At 36.4% G+C, this 19701-nt stretch overlaps 1 protein-coding gene and 2 long non-coding RNA genes across 6 annotated transcripts; 2 read left to right on the forward strand and 1 right to left on the reverse strand.

Moving 5' to 3' along the window:
• Nucleotides 1-84: 84 nt before the first annotated feature.
• LOC148884754 (uncharacterized) lies at nt 85-13918 on the forward strand. Of its 4 annotated transcripts, none has more exons than XR_016118299.1 (7): nt 85-124; nt 629-767; nt 7896-7990; nt 8077-8289; nt 9224-9373; nt 9461-9580; nt 13781-13918. It is a non-coding gene; the product is annotated as an uncharacterized LOC148884754 (long non-coding RNA). The 4 variants fall into 4 exon arrangements; XR_016118296.1 differs by having other exon boundaries at nt 88-240; XR_016118298.1 differs by having other exon boundaries at nt 91-540.
• On the reverse strand, nt 1652-19486 carry dhx29 (DExH-box helicase 29). Its single transcript, XM_089020623.1, has 28 exons — nt 19200-19486; nt 18674-18747; nt 18469-18582; nt 17698-17827; nt 16871-17007; nt 16639-16782; nt 16441-16567; nt 16189-16347; nt 15227-15404; nt 15009-15129; nt 13778-14161; nt 12965-13231; nt 10887-11030; nt 10627-10803; nt 9395-9535; nt 9160-9304; nt 8059-8179; nt 7899-7983; nt 7659-7747; nt 6817-6945; nt 6632-6707; nt 5481-5705; nt 5272-5408; nt 5020-5110; nt 3618-3899; nt 2632-2763; nt 1947-2043; nt 1652-1867 (listed from the first exon to the last, which is right to left on the reverse strand). The coding sequence occupies exons 1-28, from the start codon at nt 19375-19377 to the stop codon at nt 1812-1814; spliced, it is 4140 nt and encodes a 1379-aa protein (XP_088876749.1). The 5' UTR covers nt 19378-19486; the 3' UTR covers nt 1652-1811.
• On the forward strand, nt 13993-19180 carry LOC148884756 (uncharacterized). Its single transcript, XR_016118300.1, has 4 exons — nt 13993-14131; nt 14948-14999; nt 18439-18484; nt 18565-19180. It is a non-coding gene; the product is annotated as an uncharacterized LOC148884756 (long non-coding RNA).
• Nucleotides 19487-19701: the final 215 nt, after the last annotated feature.

Genomic DNA, 19701 nt, shown 5'->3' on the forward strand with positions numbered 1-19701 from the left:
CCCGGAAGCAAAATGCGCTTCTTGTGGCAACATAGACATACATTTCCGCCTTTAAGGGATTGTCGCGATGTTGCGCTACGTCATTGTGTCCGCCATTTCGGACGTGTCGACTCTGCTCTGGAATGCAAGTGGCTCTCATTCAGTACTATTTATTAGCACATAATAATAATACATTTCATTTATAAGCGCCTTTCAAAAGCTCGAGGTCACTTTATAGTCACAGGATGAGTTTTTCTGTGGGTGAGTAGGGGCAGCCACATGCGCCAGCGTTTACTCAAACCTCCAAGTAACTCAAATAGATGGAAAGCTAGCTAACTAGCTAATAGATAGCCAGCTATCTATCGAGCCTTCCAGCTAAATAGCCACATAGCTCGCTAGCTAATGGATAGCGAATAGATAGCCAGCTATCAAACCAGCCAGCTAGCTAAATAGCCATATAGCTAACCAGCTGATAGCCAATAACTTAATTGTATGGGCGTTTATACCAATACTACTACGACTACTATGTACCAACTTACACAGTCATGTTTCAAAAAAAAGGTAAAACATATAAACTTGGCATTATCACACCTGGGGGCAATTTGAGATGTTCAATTAAACTGACATGAATGTTTTGGATATGTGGTAGGAAAACGGAATATCCTGAGAAAATGGACATGAAAACTCCACGCAGGAAGGCCGGGGCAGGAGTTGAACCTTACACCTTTGCCCTGTGAGGCGGGCCTGCGAAGCAGTTGTCCACCGTCCCGAAGCAATTCACACACAAGGTAACTCTAGTCCACAACATATACTGTAGACGCGACTATCTTTACCTATTATAACTATATCTATACCTATTATGTATCTATGTACGAATGAGCGGCAAGGTGTCCACTTCGTTTAATAGACTTGCTTTAGTTTACTGGGGCAGATCGAACACATTCAAGATGGCGGCGGCAATTTACGCATTGTGGCAACGTTAAACTCGCTAGATAATAACATAGCTCTATGCCTAAAACAGGCATCTTGATCGACGCCGACGAACGTCAAAGCTAACCTGCCAAGTATTTTGTTTATCGAAAGTCACGTGATTATGAATTGCGGTTGGGACTTTTATCACAAGAAACTTGTAAATACATTTATATAAGGGTTTGGCAGGTTTTATTTTGTTATGCAACTCCAGAAATAACATTTTGGAAAAGTTGAGTGTGTTGACAGTTCAGAATGTTCTCTTATTCCTTCCATCATTTTGTATAGCTGCAGCTAAAAATGGTCATGTTATGATGTACAGGCTGTGAGTGACACTCGAAACTTGGAAATGTTCTATATTCACATTTTGATGGAGGTTGCCCCAAAATTAACAATAATAATGATAAAAAAAAAACAAAATACTAATTAAAATGCAGTAGTGATGCTCTTTGATATAAATCCGTTTATTTTTTCATCATTAATTTCAATGTAATGTTACTTTCAAAAATCGTCAACGTAATTATGAAAATTGTAAAATTCCAGTTCTTTGCGATTCATTACAATTTGACAATTAATTTAAAATGGATGCAGGAAATCAATGGACTTTAAAAAAGGACGTAAAATGACAAAAAATGTAAATATATTACATGTAAATGTAATTAATTTTTCGCTCTCATAAAATTAAATGGCCAACAAAAGTCAGTGGAATAAAAAAATCTTTATTGCAACATTTATTTTTGCAATTACAGTTCCTCTTGTGATTTATATATTTTTTTTTATATGAGGATTATTACCATGATACAAAATCCTTAGTGCCGATCACTTGGTCATTCTCGCGTCAACCATTTTGTCGTTTCCACATATTACGCCATGTTCTCTGACTTGATCAGCTCCAGGATGATTTGGATGGTTTTCTCACCTTGACAAATGAAAAAAAAAACACCAATAAAGACTTTATTTATACTGTTATCATGATGACAGGGAGTTTTTTTTTTAACCTTCTAAATTCACGCGCGGGTTCTCCAGTTTCTTCTCCAGCAATGAGTCCAGCAACTTTCGCAAGTGTTTAAAGATCACACCGATGCGCACGGGAGCCTATAGAGTGAAGGATAAAAAAAACAAGAACATAATTTATCTTCAAAACGCTGTCGTGAATAAAGTAATTATGAAAGGAATAAAATACTGTAATTCAATTTCAGACAGAAAAGCTATCAACCCAGCTAAACAGAACCCAATTGATGAGGAACAAGGTAAAATTATGGCTGAGAAAGCACCTCCAATGGATCATTCCTCAAGATGGTGAAAGAAGAAAGCTACGTTCTTCATTAAGTGTTTAATGCTGATGAAACCGAACACTCCATTCGATCAAGCCATCAACGACCATCACAAAGGGAAATAAAATGACTTTATTATACAGTACAGTTTATTTCTTTAATTATAATACCATAGCACATTTATTATACATAAAATAAGCTATATTGTGTGTAGTTTTAAGGCTTATTTAGTTGAAAATTATGAGTTATGGGGATCTGGGAACGGATTATTATCTTTTTAATGGTTTCCTATGGGAAATTAATTTTTGGGATACACACTTTTCGCCTTACAATCTCTGTCTGGGAACCAATTAAGTTTGTAAGCCAAGGTATCACAGTCATAACTTTAACGGCCACGATCGGTAGTGACCTGAAAGTGCATCCATCCATCCAAGGTGATGAGGCGTTCCCTGTGCTGAATGTCAATGTCGCCTCCAAAGAGCAGCATGGGGAACGGGGATATAAGAGTAGTGTCGCGTAGGTACACCCTGGTGTACTTCACCTGAAGACAAATTAAATATACGTATAATTAAAAAAAAAAAAAAAAAAAAAAACATTTCATTTATCTTTCAAATCTTTCAAGGTCACTTTACAGTAGCAGGATAAGTTTTTCTGTGCGTGAGCAGCGGTAGCCACACGCGCCAGCGTTCACTCAACCCGGAAGTATAATAATAATGATAATATTGATAATAATAATAATAATAATTATCATAATAGTCATAATAGTAATGATAATAATGATGATAATGATAATAATAATAATAATAATAATAATAATAAGCGTAATAACAATAATAACATTAATAATAATATTAAATAATATTAATAACAATATTAATAATACAATAATAATAATAGTAATAATAATAATAATAACAATATTAATAACAATAATAACATTAATAATCATATTAATAATATTAATAATACAATAATAATAATAATAGTAATAATAGTAATAATAATAATAATAATAATAATAATAATAATAATAATAACAACAATAACATTAATAATAATAACAATAATAACATTAATAATAATATAATAATAATAATAATAATAATAACAACAATAACATTAATAATAATAACAATAATAACATTAATAATAATATTAATAATAATATTGATGATAACATTAATAATAATATTAATAATTATATTAATAACAATAATAACATTAATAATCATATTAATAATATTAATAATACAACAATAATAATAATAATAATAGCAATATTAATAACAACAATAACATTAATAATAATATTGATGATAACATTAATAATAATATTAATAATAATCATAATCATAATAAAAACAAACAAACATCGTCGAGGCATAGACGTCGCACCTTCTCTTGGTAGAGCAGCCAGCCGTGCGTCTGTAGGTTGCGATTGACGGACGACGGGTGGACCTGCGCTCGGCCCTGCGGCGTCTCCGCCGTGCACGCCAATCGCTCCGTGGGGTCCACGGATGTAACGCAGAGAATACGCGCCACGCTGTCGTACAAACCCGCCGTCAGCGCTGCCCCCAGTAGCGACACGGGCACTTTAGATAGCGCGCTAGCCTGGATTGCGCGCGACGAGGAGAAGCCCGCCTGCTCCATCATCTTCATTAGCTCTTGCTTCACATCCTGCATGGCAAATATTTGATTCAGGAAATATATTTCAATGACACCCGTTATCTAGACACTATTTTCGTTTATTTTTAGGATCCCATTTTCATGTCAGTCAATAATCAATAATAAATAATAAGAATGACAGGAGGGCTCAATGTCACACTTCCATGCAGAATTGCCTTTTGTCTAAAAATGCATCGACCTCCTTCCAAAATTAAATTGATTAGAAATTATTTTATTGAGAAATTATGTAAAAATAAAAACATTGAAATTATTTTGTTTTCATGGCAGTTTTTAGTAGTCAAAAAAATAACTATATATATATATATATATATATATATATATATATATATATATATATATATATATATATATATATATACATTCATACACACATATAGTAAAAATGATGTGCGTGTGTATACATGTGTGTGTTTATGTATACATGTGTGTGTGTGTGTGTATATATGTGTGTTTATGTATACATGTGTGTGTGTATATATATATGTGTGTGTGTGTATATATGTGTGTTTATGTATACATGTGTGTGTATATATGTGTGTGTGTGTATATATGTGTGTATGTGTATATATATGTTGATATATGTATATATGTACATGTATATATGTATATATATGTATGTATATATATGTATGTATAAAAAAAATTACAAAACATTTTAAACAAAAAAAACCACGAAAATATTTAACCAATTTATTGCCATAAATTGTAAATGTTTTCTATTGTTTTGTTAAAAAAAATACAATATCCAGAATTTAAAAAAAAATCCAGAAATTAATATTGTAAACTTACAACTATTGTTTATTTATTTTTATTTATTGCTTTAAATGTAGCCTGTTTTCATAAAAAATGAAAAATAAAGGCAATTTTTTTTAAATCCAATTTGATTTGATTGCTATTAATGTATGACAATAAAATACAAAATAATTGAAATAACTAATGTATTATTATTTTTGCCACATAGGCAATTTAGTATCGGGATTTCTAATATTTTCATTCCAATATTTAGCTGTGTGTGTGTGTGTGTGTGTGTGTGTGTGTGTGTGTGTGTGTGTGTGTGTGTGTGTGTGTGTGTGTGTGTGTGTGTGTGTGTGTGTGTGTGTGTGTGTCTTACCTCTATTGTAGCAAGCGCAGCGCGATTCAGGAAGTGTTTCCGACAAAAGGACATTTCTGCTTTGTGACCTTCCATTTGGGAATTCTTCCAGCTGGAATATAGAAAAATGTAATTCATAACTTGCTTCCCAAATTTAAAGGACAACCGACGGCAAGTTGCGTCCATAATTTGTAAAATGATGTCAGTTAGGAAACAAAAAAAAATGGTGTCGGTTGTTCTTTAAATTGAAAAAAAAAAAAAAATGGAGCATACCCGAGATATGCGTTGTAGATGGTCATGTGGTCAGAGTTGTCCAATGCCAGAGCGGCTTTGGCTAAGTTGGCTTCCTCCTTCCTGTTCATGGGTGTGGAGAACGGTGACTTCTCTGTAATGGCTGCTGCAATGGTCGCCTAGAAACATCACACTGTAGCTGACTAACGCCGGCAACGTCGTGAAAAGACGCAAAACGCGGGAATTCTTACGATAGGCTCCAGGCAGCCCAAAATGGCGCCATAGATGAGCATTTTTCCAATCTTGACGTTAACCGGCAGGTTCGCCAGGTGTTGGCCCAGCGGGGTGAGAAGGTGGCGGCCGGGTTGACAGGCACCGATCTTCCGTAGCAGGTTGACGGCGTTCATCACCGACTGAGGTTGCGGCGCGTCTAGAGCGCCGCTAAGGAACGCTTCCGGGGAGCCGTACTCGCATTTCTAAGCCAGATGGAACAAAAGATATTCATAATAATAATAATAATAATACATTTCATTTTAAGCGCCTTTCAAAACTCTCAAGGACACTTTACAGTCACAGGATCAGTTTTTCTGTGGTTGAGCAGCGGCAGCCACACGCGCCAGCGTTCACTCAACCCGGAATAACTCAAAAAGATAGAAAGCTAGCCAGCTAATAGCTAGCTATACAGCTAATAGATAGCAAGACAGCTAATAGCTAGCTAGCTAGATAGCTAATATGTTTTTCTGTGGGTGAGCAGCGGCGGCCACACGCGCCAGCGTTCACTCAACCCGGAATACCTCAAAAAGATAGAAAGCTAGCTAGCTAATAGATAGCTAGGCAGCTCATATATAGCTGGCTAGATAGCTAATATGTTTTTCTGTGGGTGAGCAGCGGCGGCCACACGCGCCAGCGTTCACTCAATCCGGAATAACTCATAAAGATAGAAAGCTGGCTAGCTAATAGATAGCTAGACAGCTAATAGCTAGCTAGATAGGTAATGTTTTTCTGTGGGTGAGCGCAGCCACACGCGCCAGCGTTCACTCAATCCGGAATACCTCAAAAAGATAGATAGCTAGACAGCTAATAGCTAGCTAGATAGGTAATATGTTTTTCTGTGGGTGAGCAGCGGCAGCCACACGTGCCAGCGTTCACTCAATCCGGAATAACTCAAAAACATAGAACGGTAGCTAGCTAATAGATAGCTAGGCAGCTCATATATAGCTAGCTAGATAGCTAATATGTTTTTCTGTGGGTGAGCAGCGGCAGCGTTCACTCAACCCGGAATAACTAAAAAGATAGAAAGCTAGCCAGCTAATCGATAGCTAATAGATAGCTAGCTAGATAGCTAATATGTTGATATCGACATTTTTCATTGTTTAGTAACACAAGAAACATTTAGTTTTACCATAATATGAAGACAAAGCTCCTCTAGTGGCACGCGAAGTATCTCTGGAATGGAGTATTCCATAAACGCATCAAATCTGAGGAGGAATACGTTTGTTTTTTTTTTAAGAAAAAAAATCCAATATCAAGAGACCATAATTTTATTTTTTTTAAGTTTAGAATTAAACAGGCTTCCCATCATCTTACCTATACTTTGGGTAGAGTCGGAAGCAGAAACCATTACGGACACGCCCCGCTCTGCCCTGCCTCTGGAGGGCGCTAGCTTTGGACACAAACGTCTCCACCAAGGAACTCATCTGGCTGCTTTCGTGGTACCTGAACACCACACACGGCACATCGCACACATTGAACGAACACTAACGTCTGAATATGTTTTGTGGGTTACAACGCTGCATGAAAGGTTGTGTTTACTGCATTGTATTGTATTGTATTGTATTGTATTGTGGCTGTATTGTATTGTATTGTATTGTAATGTATTGTATTGTATTGTGGCTGTATTGTATTGTATTGTATTGTATTGTATTGTATTGTATTGTATTGTAATGTATTGTATTGTATTGTGGCTCTATTGGGGCCGTATTGTATTGTATTGTATTGTATTGTATTGTGGCTGTATTGTATTGTATTGTATTGTATTGTATTGTATTGGGGCTGTATTGTATTGTATTGTATTGTATTGTATTGTGGCTCTATTGGGGCCATATTGTATTGTATTGTATTGTATTGTATTGTATTGTATTTAATTTAATTTGATTTATTTTAATCTAATTTAATTACATTTTATTTACCTTATTTTCTGCAAAATAAGGCGCACCTTCAACGAATGACATTTAATAATTCCCGAATCAATTCTTGAATGGTTAATTATACAAGCAACATCCGACTTACGACCAGCTCGACTTACGACCACCCGGACTTACGACCACAACCTCCAGACCCTATTTTTTTTTTTTTTTTTTTATTCTACGCCTTGATTATCCCCATTCCCATTCCTAAGCGACCAATCAAAAAGCACACGTTTCCCTTACTTGTTCTCCTTGGTTTTTCCCGTGTCGATGACAAACACCACGTCCGGAATGGTGACGCCCGTCTCTGCGATATTGGTGGATAACACAATCTTATAGGAAACAAAAAAAAATAGTTGTCCATGTTTTTTGTTCCAGCTTTAACTGTATTGTATTGTATTGTATTGTATTGTATTGTAAAAAGAAGAAAAAAGCGCCACTTTTGATGCTTCAATTTCTTGTTTTCTTTCCGATGTACAGTACCTTCCTGACGCCAGCAGGGGGCACCGTGAAGGCAGAAGCCTGCTCCTTTGATGACAAGGTGGAGTGCAGAGCAACGATCCTGTACCTTTAAGGTACACACAAGTTACAAAAAAAAACACTTTAAATTGTTTTTCAACCTAAATTGCCGTACTAACGTCACCTATTTTTATCCTTAAAGCGCTTGTCCGAAGACAGCAGGTCAAAGAGTTGCTGGATATGAGCCAGGCCGGGTAGAAAAACCAGAACAGCACCATCCAGTGCTGTGAATTGAGGAGCTTTATCTAGAAAGGACGAATAAGGGGGGGAAATGACGTATATAATTATAAAAATACATAATTTGTCATGTGTTTCCTCTAGTAAGTTCATCAGTGGATCCCTTTTATTTATGTCTGTATGTATTTATTTGTTTACTTATTTATTTGTGTATTTATTTATTTTATTTATCTACTTATTTGTGCATTTATTTATTTAGTTATTTCTCGACGTTATTTATTTATGTATTTATTTTTTATTTATCTACTTATTTATGTATTTATTTAGTTAGTTAGTTCTCTACTTTATTTATTTATTTATTTCTGTACTTTATTTATTTCTGTATTTATTTATGTGTTTGTTTATTTATATTTATTTATTTATTTATTTTGTTTGTTTATTTTTATTTCTTTTATGTATTTACATATGTATGTGGTTATTTATGTATTATTTTTATTTTATGTATGTTAATTTTATTTATTTGCTTGTTTGTATGTGTTTATTTATTTTACTTATTTAGTTATTTCTCTACTTATTTACCGTCTTTATTTATGTATGTATTTATTTATGTGTTTCTTTATTTGTATTTATTTATGTATTTAGCTAGCTATCCATTAGCTCTCTGGCTAGCTATTTATTAGCTATGTATTAGCTGGCTATCGCGCTAGCTGTCTAGCTAGCTATCTAGCTGGCTATGCATTAGCTGTCTGGCTATCTGGCTAGCTATGTATTAGCTAACTATCTCGCTAGCTATCCAGCTATCTATCTATTAGCTGTCTGGGTATCTAGCTAGCTGTCTTGTTATTAGCTATGTATTACCTAGCTAGCTAGCTTTCTATCTATTTGAGGTACTTCCGGGTTAAGTGAACGCTGGCGCATGTGGCTGCCGCTGCTCGCCCACAGAAAAACCGTGACTGTAAAGTGACCGTGAGAGTTTTGAAAGGCGCTTATAAATGAAATGTCTTATTATTATTATTATTAGTTTGGCCATAATGTTTTTGTGTGGTACCGAGGTAGCTGATGAGCTCCACCAGCAGTTCCATGTTGATTTTGTTGGGGTTCATGTACTGCAGAACCTGCCGAGTCCTGCCGCTAAAATGGTCCAGATCGGGACCTAAATCCCAGCCTGGTGACGAGTCCTTCAAAATCATCTCCTGAGAATCAACCCAAAGCGAGATGGGAGACGTTAGACTCCCCGAACTTCGTCAGAGATCGCGTCGCAGGTAATGACGGCGGAACTTTACCTGGTGCTGTAATGTCCTTCCGCCTTTTTGCGTGACGGCGACGCTTACTTCCTCTTCCTCTTCCAGGACCTTCTGGCAGTATTCCGAATCCTTTTCCAGGACGTAGCCCGTCTCCTCCACAATGTCCTCTAAATGGAAGACCTGAACGAAAAGTGGGTTTTGACCGACAAAAAAGGGAAAAACAAGGTAAGTGATTTCTAAACTAAGCTAACAAATGAGCTGCTATCAAACCTGATCGAAAAAATAATTAAAACAAATTACATAAAAAAATATATATGTATATATGTATATATATATATATATATATATACAGGTAACATCCGACTTACAACCGAGTTCTGTTCCGACAAAACGGTCGTAAGTCGAAATGGTCGTAAGTTGAAATCCATTCAAAATGTTGAATAGAGACTCTGAGGCTAAGGCACTTAGAAATGAAATGTATTCTTCTTATTATTATTATTATTATTATCATTTGCTAGCTATCATTTGCTAGGATACGTTTCTCTGTGCGTGAGCAGCAGCAGCCACACGCGCCAGCGTTCACTCAATCCCGAATAACTCAAATAGCTAAAAAGCTAGCTAATAGATAGCTAGACAGTCATATAGCTAGATAGCTATCCAGCTAGATAGCTAATACATAGCAAACAGCTAGCTAGATAACTAGACAGCCATATAGCTAATAGATAGCTAGCTAGCCAGATAGCTAACAGATACCTAATAGACAGAAAATAGATAGCTAGCCGTTCTGTTCCAGCTTCAACTGTTGTTGAAGCGCTATATAAATCAATATTTCTGTATTGAATTTTGTACATCTGCCCCCATTTCAAGCTCAGATAACTCCAGACATATATAACTTAGGAATTAACTATTTTTTTCTGACGAAAGATGAGAGTCTAAGGTTTCTTAAGCTGGATTGAATGTTTATGTAGTCCTAAAACTCAATATGCTTTGGGTCCTGCAGTTTGAGTGAAAATGACAAAAACCTTGGCAACTGGAGTGGATACTTTTTTTTGCACCTTATTTGCCAGTCAATGAGTTAACGACAATAAATACATAAATGAATGAATAAAATTACAAGACTGTCACCTCTACCGACGCATTTTCGGGAATACAGTAATATTGAACAATTTTACTAATGTACTCCATCAAAGTGACCGGGCAGATGCATTTACGTATCCGTTTCTATGGTAACGATTCATCGTCATTTCATCCACAAAATGGCGTCTCTTCACCTCCACCGGGAAGGTCCGTCCCGGGATATTGAGTACGGGGCAGCGGTTGAAATAATTGGAGAACTTGTGACAATCGGCGGTGGCGCTCATGAGGATGAGCTGCAGGTCAGCCCGTTTGAAGGCCACGTCCTTCAAGATGGTGAGAAGGAAGTCGGATTGGACGCTTCGTTCGTGCACCTGCAGAAATTTCAGTTTCAGAATAATCATAATAATAATAATAATGACGGAGAAATTCGCCCCGGGGGTGTTTTTCCCGTAACCTCGTCTATGATGACGTGCGTCAGATTGCTGAGGTGTCGGTCGTGCTGAAGCTTTCGTAACAGAACTCCTGTTGTGCAGTACAACAAGCGAGTCCACTCGCCCGACTGGTTCTCCATCCGGATCTGGTAGCCGCAAAGTGACGACTGGAGCCAAGATAAATGAATGAATACATGAATAAATTGTACACATATATATATATATATATATATATATATATATATATATATATATATACACAAATAAATGAATACATTAATGAATAAGTGGATAAATGAATAAATAAATCAATAAGTGAATAAATAAATGAATAAGTGAATGAATAAATGAATAGATAAATAAATGAATAAATAAATGAATAAGTGAATGGATAAATGAATAGATAAATGAATAAATAAATGGATGAATGAATAACTAAATGATGAATGAATAAATACATCAATAAATAAATCAATACATGAATAAAATGAATAAGTGAATGAATAAATGAATACACAAATAAATAAATGGATAAATGAATAAATACATAAATCAATAAATGAATAAATAAATGAATGAATGAATAAATAAACAAATAAATAAATAAATGAAGTAATAAATGAATTAATGACTAAATAAATGAATAAATAAATCAATAAATGAATAAATAAGTGAATGAATAAATGAATAGATAAATGGATGAATGAATAAATAAATGAATAAATAAACAAATAAATAAATAAATGAAGTAATAAATGAATTAATGACTAAATAAATGAATAAATAAATCAATAAATGAATAAATAAATGAATAAGTGAATGAATAAATGAATAGATAAATGGATGAATGAATAAATAAATGGATGAATGAATAACTAAATGATGAATGAATAAATACATCAATAAATAAATCAATACATGAATAAAATGAATAAGTGAATGAATAAATGAATACACAAATAAATAAATGGATAAATGAATAAATACATAAATCAATAAATGAATAAATGAATGAATGAATAAATGAATAAATAAACAAATAAATAAATAAATGAAGTAATAAATGAATTCATGACTAAATAAATGAATAAGTGAATAAATGAATAAATAAATCAATAAATGAATAAATAAATGAATAAGTGAATGAATAAATGAATAGATAAATGGATGAATGAATAAATAAATGGATGAATGAATAACTAAATGATGAATGAATAAATACATCAATAAATAAATCAATACATGAATAAAATGAATAAGTGAATGAATAAATGAATACACAAATAAATAAATGGATAAATGAATAAATGAATAAATACATAAATCAATAAATGAATAAATAAATGAATGAATGAACAAATAAATAAATAAATGAAGTAATAAATGAATTAATAAATGAATTAATGACTAAATAAATGAATAAGTGAATAAATGAATAAATAAATCAATAAATGAATAAATAAATGAATAAGTGAATGAATAAATGAATAGATAAATGGATGAATGAATAAATAAATGGATGAATGAATAAATACATCAATAAATAAATCAATACATGAATAAAATGAATAAGTGAATGAATAAATGAATACATAAATGAATAAATAAATGGATAAATGAATAAATACATCAATAAATGAATCAATACATAAATAAATAAACAAATAAATGAAGTAATAAATGAATTAATAAAATAGTTGTTAGTGTACTTACCAATTTCTTAATTTTATTTTATTTTTATTCTGGACATTTTTTTCCAAAACAAGAGAATATGGATCTGGAATATGGATTTATCGCAATAATTTGTTTAATTATTGTAATTATTAATTTAATATTTTTTTTTAGGTGGAATTTTTTTGTTATTCTTTTAATATATTTTATATATTTCAATATATTTCTTCTTCGACATGTTCTCATCATTTTAATGGAAGCTTTTCATTATTTTAGATTGTCTTGAAATCTATACTACAAAATTTTCATTTGTATATTCTTGAAAATTTAATGAATAATGTAACTGTATTTGAACTTCAAACTGATACTCTAAACCACGCAAAATATTTAGATGTAAAAAGAATCAAAAAGCCTCAAAAGCACACTTGACCTTTGAACCCGGCCCATCCTGGCAGCCAAGCTCCTGGCTGACCCTGCAGGCCAGACTCATGGCGGAGATCCGTCGCGGTTGCGTGACCACGATGTTACAGGCTCGAGGCGCCTTTCCTCCAAGCAGCAGTTCTTCCAGGAGGAACTGTGGGATCTGCGTGCTTTTGCCGCTACCCGTCTCGCCGGCCACTACCACCACGCGGTGGCGCCGGAGGGCCTCCAGGATGTGTTGACGGTGCTGGAAGACGGGAAGTTGCTCTCGTTCGGCCTTGAAGGACCAAAACAAACAAACAAAAAACGTTAAAGATCAGAGGTTGATTTGAAGGAAAAACAATCCAACTACAGTGATACCTTGGCTTACGAACTTAATTGGTTCCCAGACAGTGTGTCAGGCAAAAAGTGTGTATCCCAAAAATGTATTTCCCATAGGAAACCATTAAAATGAGAATAATCCGTTCCCAGGTCCCCATGAAACATAATTTTCAAATTTTCTAAGCCTTAAAACCACACCAAATTTACCTTATTTTATGTATAATAAATGTGTTTGTGGACTCTGATTGATGGGATTTTTTAACCTCCGAGTCTCTATTCAACATTTTGAATGGGTTTCAACTTACGACCATTTTGACTTACGACCGTTCGGTCGGAACGGAACTCGGTTGTAAATCGGATGTTACCTGTATATTGTGTTAGAAATAAGCACCATGATATATATATATATATATATATATATATATATTTTTTTTTTTTGGGGGGGGGGGGTTGAGAGCAGGGGTGTGTAGACTTTTACTCTCACTCCAGCTTCATGTCTCACCAGGAGTTTCTGCGCCAAGGTGGACATCCTGAGCTTCATAAGAAGTTCCCTTGACGTCCTCAGCGCTCCATCCTGTTCCTTGGGACCTCCCCGTCCCGCCATTTTCTCTTCTTCATCCTCTCTGATATCAAGGGAGGCCAGATTCTCCCAGGAGTCTGCCGCTTCCTCTTCCGCCGCGGCGCCAAATCCAGTCTGGCCATCGGATTGAGACTGTGGTCCATGGTGGCAATGCTGCTGCTGCTTGAGGCGGGTCAGAAGTCGGGCGATGAACTGGTCTCGGGGCTTGTTGGCGGCGCTACGTGTTTCTTCCCGGTGCTGCTGCTCGCCATCCCGCCACTCCAGCCAAACGTCCCGGTAAGTCGGGGGGAGGAGTTGGTGCACCGACTACGGAGATGATCAGAAATAAAATACAATGATACCTTGGCTTACGAACTTAATTGGTTCCCAGACAGAGTGTGTAAGGTGAAAAAGTGTGGATCCCAAAAATTAATTTCCCATAGGAAACCATTAAAATGAGAATAATCCGTTCCCAGGTACCCATAAAACATAATTTTCAAATTTTCTAAGCCTTAAAACTACACAAAATATATCTTATTTTATGTATAATAAATGTGCTATGGTATTATAATTAAAGAAATAAACTGTACCGTATAATAAAGTCATTTTATTTACCTTTGTGATGGTTGTTGGTGGCTTGATGGAATGGAGTGGCCGGTTTTGGATTGGATTTGCCTTTATTTCCTCAGCATTAAACACTTGATGAGGAACGTAGCCTTCTTCTTTCACCATCTTGAGGAATGATCCCTTGTAGGTGTTTTCTCTGCGCTAATTTTACCTAGTTCCTCATCAATTGTGTTGTGGTTAGCTGGGTTGGTAGCTTTTTGCATCAAGTGTACAGATGGCTTGTGCAGGTTATTTGTGGAGCCTGATTGATGGAAAAATTAACCTTGCAGTCTACACTCTACCTTTGAACTATCAAAGTTGAAATGAATCCAAATTTCACTGTTTTCTATTTTTTGAGACTTTTGAAAGGTGCTTATAAAAAAAATTATTATTATTATTATTATTATTATTATTATTATTATTATTATTATTATTATGATAGTGAGTTAGCTAATAAACTGAGTGACTATTAAATACACGCTTATTTATCTCTGTGTCCCAATGTAGGATTCAACAACAGATGGGGAAATGATGCAGTGACGTCAAGCGCCACCTGCTGGTTAGTTACCTGTCCTTTCACCAGGTTGTAAAGCGCCAGAGTGGCACCTAGATGCTGAGCCTGCATGCCGTCCTCGGTCAGGATAGTCGGACACACTTCCAAAACGTCTTCCGTCCTCTGAACGCGGACCCTCGTGTTGATGAAGAAAATCAATAGAATTCCGTTAACACCCCAAAAGACCCCTCCCACCCCATCTCCCGCACACCCTAAAAAAAAGCATCACTTACTTGCACTTCCAATATTTGCCCGCAGCTACTTTATGAAAGGCAGGCGGCGGACTCTTGGGAAGGTTTTTGCGCACCCAGTCGATGAGGAACTGTTTAGGGGACTTGCCCGTCCAACTGCGCGCAGTGTAGTCAAAATTCCGAATGTCTTTTGGCTCATTCTTCTTCTTTGGTGGCGGAACTGAGGCCACATGATAAATAAGGTCAGTGGTGCGTTTAAAAAAAAAATCAAAACAAGGATTGTTTTATAATAATAATACATTTCATTTCTATACATAGAAAGCTAGCTAGCTAATAGATAGTTAGCTAGATAGCTAACCAGCCAGACCACTAATAGATAGATAGCTAGATAGCTAGCCAGCCAGCTAGACCGCTAATAGATAGCTAATAGCTATCTAGATAGCTAGCCAGCCAGCGAGATAATAGCTAACTAATAGCTAGCTAATAATAATAATAATAATAATAATAATATTTCATTTCTAAGCGCCTTTCAAAACTCTCAAGGTCGCTTTAAAGTCACTAGATAAGTTTTTCTGTGGGTGAGCAGCGGCAGCCACACGCGCCAGCATTCACTCGACCCGGAAGTAACTCAAATAGAAAGAAAGCTAGCTAACTAATCGATAGCTCATAGATAGTTAGCTAGATAGCTAGCCAGCCAGACCGCTATTAGATAGCTAGCCAGACAGCTAGCCAGACAGCTAGACCGCTAATAGATAGCTAATAATAATAATAATAATAATACATTTCATTTCTAAGTGCCTTTCAAAACTCTCAAGGTCGCTTTACAGTCACTGGATGAGTTTTTCTGTGGGTGAGCAGCGGCAGCCACACACACACCAGCATTCACTGAACCCAGAATTAACTGAAATAGATAGAAAGCTAGCTAGCTAGCTAATAGATCGTTAGCTAGATAGCTAGCCAGCCAGCCAGACCACTAATAGATAGCTAGCTAGATATTTATGTACCTTGGTTTGCCGGGGGGTCGTTTTCCGCCTTCTCAAACAACTTAAGACCGATTTCATCTTTGTCCTCATGGACAGACGGCGTCGTCTTCTCCTTTCGGGGTGCGTCCACCACTTTAATGGCAGGGTTGAATACGGGGTGGGATTCTAACGGCTTCATCTCTTAAACAGATTTTGATGAAAATCCAGAAATGTTGTTGACATTGTAATATTGGCGAAATGAGAAATTGTCCAAAGTAGTAAATAATGAAAAACCTTGCTGGATGATGCGTATTCTGTCTTGCGCCATCCGCTGAGCCGTCTTGTCTCCTTTGGTTTTGGCCGCCATTGCCATTTCTTTGGCGTCGTAGAGTTGAGCGGTCAAGATCAAATATTTGTCGTTCTGCAATGTAAATATCAATACGCTTTACAATGACTGAAATCATAGTTTTGCTTAGCTTTCATTAAGCTCACCGGATCAAACTTTTCTTCTAATTCGGGGTTGCGTTGAGACGTCTTCTCTCCTCCTACGTCGTCTTCTTCGCCTTCGTCGCTACTTTGCTCGGCGTACCGCAAGATCCAATCTTTCATACTTGCGTCGTCATCCTTCACGGGCACCTGGAAAGCGCAATTATTATTATTATTATTATTAATTACGGTTTGGATGAAAGGCAGAATATGACTTTCTGTTTTTGTGACTGCATACCTTGCTGGTGTCGTTGGAAAGAGGGATTATGGGTAATTCAGGGCTCTGGGTTGGGGGTTGGACAGGGGGCTGGAAGCGGGGTCTATTCCTTTGGTTCTCCTCCTGCATCTGCTGACTGAAACCTTCAGGCAGCTCCTCTGAGAATTCAACAACAGAAGAAGGCTATCTGTTAGCTATCTATTAGCTAGATAGCTTTCTATCTATTTGAGTTACTCCCGGGTTGAGGGAGGGCCTAGCTAGCTATCTATTAGCTAGCTAGCTTTCTATCTATTTGAGTGACTTCTGGGTTGAGTGAAGGCCTCGCTAGCTATCTGTCAGCTATCTATTAGCTAGCTTTGTATCTATTTGAGTTACTTCCGGGTTGAGTGAAGGCCTCGCTGGCTATCTGCTAGCTATCTATTAGCTAGCTAGCTTTCGATCTATTTGAGTTACTCGCGGGTCGAGTGAAGGCCTAGCTTGGTATCTGTTAGCTATCTATTAGCTAGCTAGCTTTCTATATATTTGAGTTACTTCCGGGTTGAGTGAAGGCCTAGCTAGCTATCTGTTAGCGATCTATTAGCTAGCTAGCGTTCTATCTATTTGAGTTAATTCTGGGTTGAGTGAAGGCCTAGCTAGCTATATATTAGCTATCTAGCTTTCTATCTATTTGAGTGAACGCTGGCACATGTGGCTGCCGCTGCTCACCCACAGAAAAACTTATCCTGTGACTGTAAAGTGACCATGAGAGTTTTGAAAGGCGCTTAGAAATCAAATGTATTATTATTATTATTATTATTATTATTATTATTATTATTATTATTATTAGAGTACAGCTTGTAAATGGTTACCATCTCGAAGGTTCAGGCAGAGCCAGTCGAGGGCAGAGTGGAGATCACCCCCATAGAGGACGCTGGTCTTCATGGCCTCCTCGATATGCTCCCGCTTGAAGTTGAATTTCTGCAGTGCCGTGTATAGATCCTACAAGCGGGGGAAAAAAGCCGAAAAAAATTGATGGTGTCATAACACATAAACCTAACATCCAGATTACAGGTAACATCCGATTTACGACCGGCGCAAGTTACGACCATCCCTACTTACGGTCCGCGCCACCGCCTCTTTGAGACAGGTGACCTCTTCTGGCTTTTCCGTTAGCAGGGAGAGCGATTTTTGGACAGCTCGCATGCGTGGGAAGCCATGCGTATTTGGGTCAGCAGAAAGCGTGTATGCCGACACAGTAATACAATACGAAATACAAAATGATTAAAATGATAAAAAAAGATTTATAAATGAACTGTCAACATTTTGGTATATAATAGTATTCAATAGAAAACGTTGCTTAAAAACAACAGATTGACATCGTATACTATCCTGTCGTATTGGAGATGCCAGCGTGTCGTCATTTGTTATGATCACGTGATCCTCACGTCAGCTATTTTGAATGCTTTTCGATTTACGACCGTTTGACTTACGACCGTTTTGTCGGAACGGAACTTGGTCGTAAGTCGGCTGTTACCTGTATTTCAACCTTCCATAGAAACTAACTCATACAATATTTCTTTTTTTTTGTCTTTTTTTTTTTTACTCAGCAGAAAACAAAAGTGATTGTATTCAAACCTTACCAAAAGTTTCTTGCTGGTGAGTCTCCCCGACACAGGCCCCTTGTCGCCATTTTCCAGTCTGAAGTCATTGATAAGCGTTATGATCTTTTTCTCCAGGTCGGCTTGGATCGTAACCTGCAGCAGACAAACCCCCAACAACACACCGTTTATTAATTGATTAGAACAGAAAACATCAAATGCATCACTAAAAAAAAATCTTACTTACTTTCAGGATGGATTTGTCTGACCCACCACTTGTGTCCACATGGGCATTGTTGGACAGAGTGTAAGTCTTTGGAGCTGCAAATTTGATTTTGGAAGCAAGTTAGTTTTTTTGTGTCAAGTTCGTCTCATTACAGAGGCTAGAAATAACAAATAAGAATGCATTCGAAAAGCTAACAAATGCAAGTACAAAGTGGCGAATGTGCATTTTTTTATTGTAGCGTAAAGATACGCCACGTTATACTAAGAACGATTTCTAATTTTGTGCGACTGGAGCTAAAAACAAGGTGGCCGAGATATAAACCGATATTTTGACTGAATAAGTCAAATTATTTTTATCGGTTAATATCTTATAATAAGACGATTGCTCTTCTTGTGCTGTAGTTCTAATGTTCAGTCTGATGATACGATGGCCATCGTGTATTTATGCATTATAGAAATACCGAAAGCGTAAAACTGGGGTTTATAATTTATCTTTTTAAATAAAATTTTTAACATTAAAAGCATAGTTAAAAAAACAAGCATGTCACCTTTCGATTTGTTGTCTTTGGTTGTTTTATTCTGCTTGCTGCTTTCTGTTTGCTTCTTCGGCTCGTCCGCCGTACCATTCCCAACCATGGAAGCACTAGTCCGGCCTGCTGCAGTCCCTCCAGCACCGGCGGCAACAGCAACCACCGGAGGGTTTGATTTCTTCTTCTTACCACCCATTAAGACACCCGCTACAGATTAATTGTGATGATAATCAATTTATGTTCTTACGAAAATTATAACACACAATCTACAACCGCAAATTATATCGCGTGTACGGTGGGTAACGTTCTTTTGGCCAAACGAGGCCACCGTATGACGTGTTTACTAGTGATGGGAATTCCGGCTCTTTTCAGAGAGCCAGTTGTTTTGGCTCGGCTCACTAAAAAGATCCGGCTCTTATGGCTCTCAAATTAATTAACTACCAAAAATCAGGTAAAATTATGTGAAAAACGAATTACCCATGTAAAAAATACACTATATCAAATGTTTTTATTTATATGG

The sequence above is a fragment of the Hippocampus bargibanti genome, linkage group LG18, assembly GCF_051943395.1.
Source record: "Hippocampus bargibanti isolate YZ-2025 linkage group LG18, ASM5194339v1, whole genome shotgun sequence".
NCBI classification, from domain to species: Eukaryota; Metazoa; Chordata; class Actinopteri; order Syngnathiformes; family Syngnathidae; genus Hippocampus; species Hippocampus bargibanti.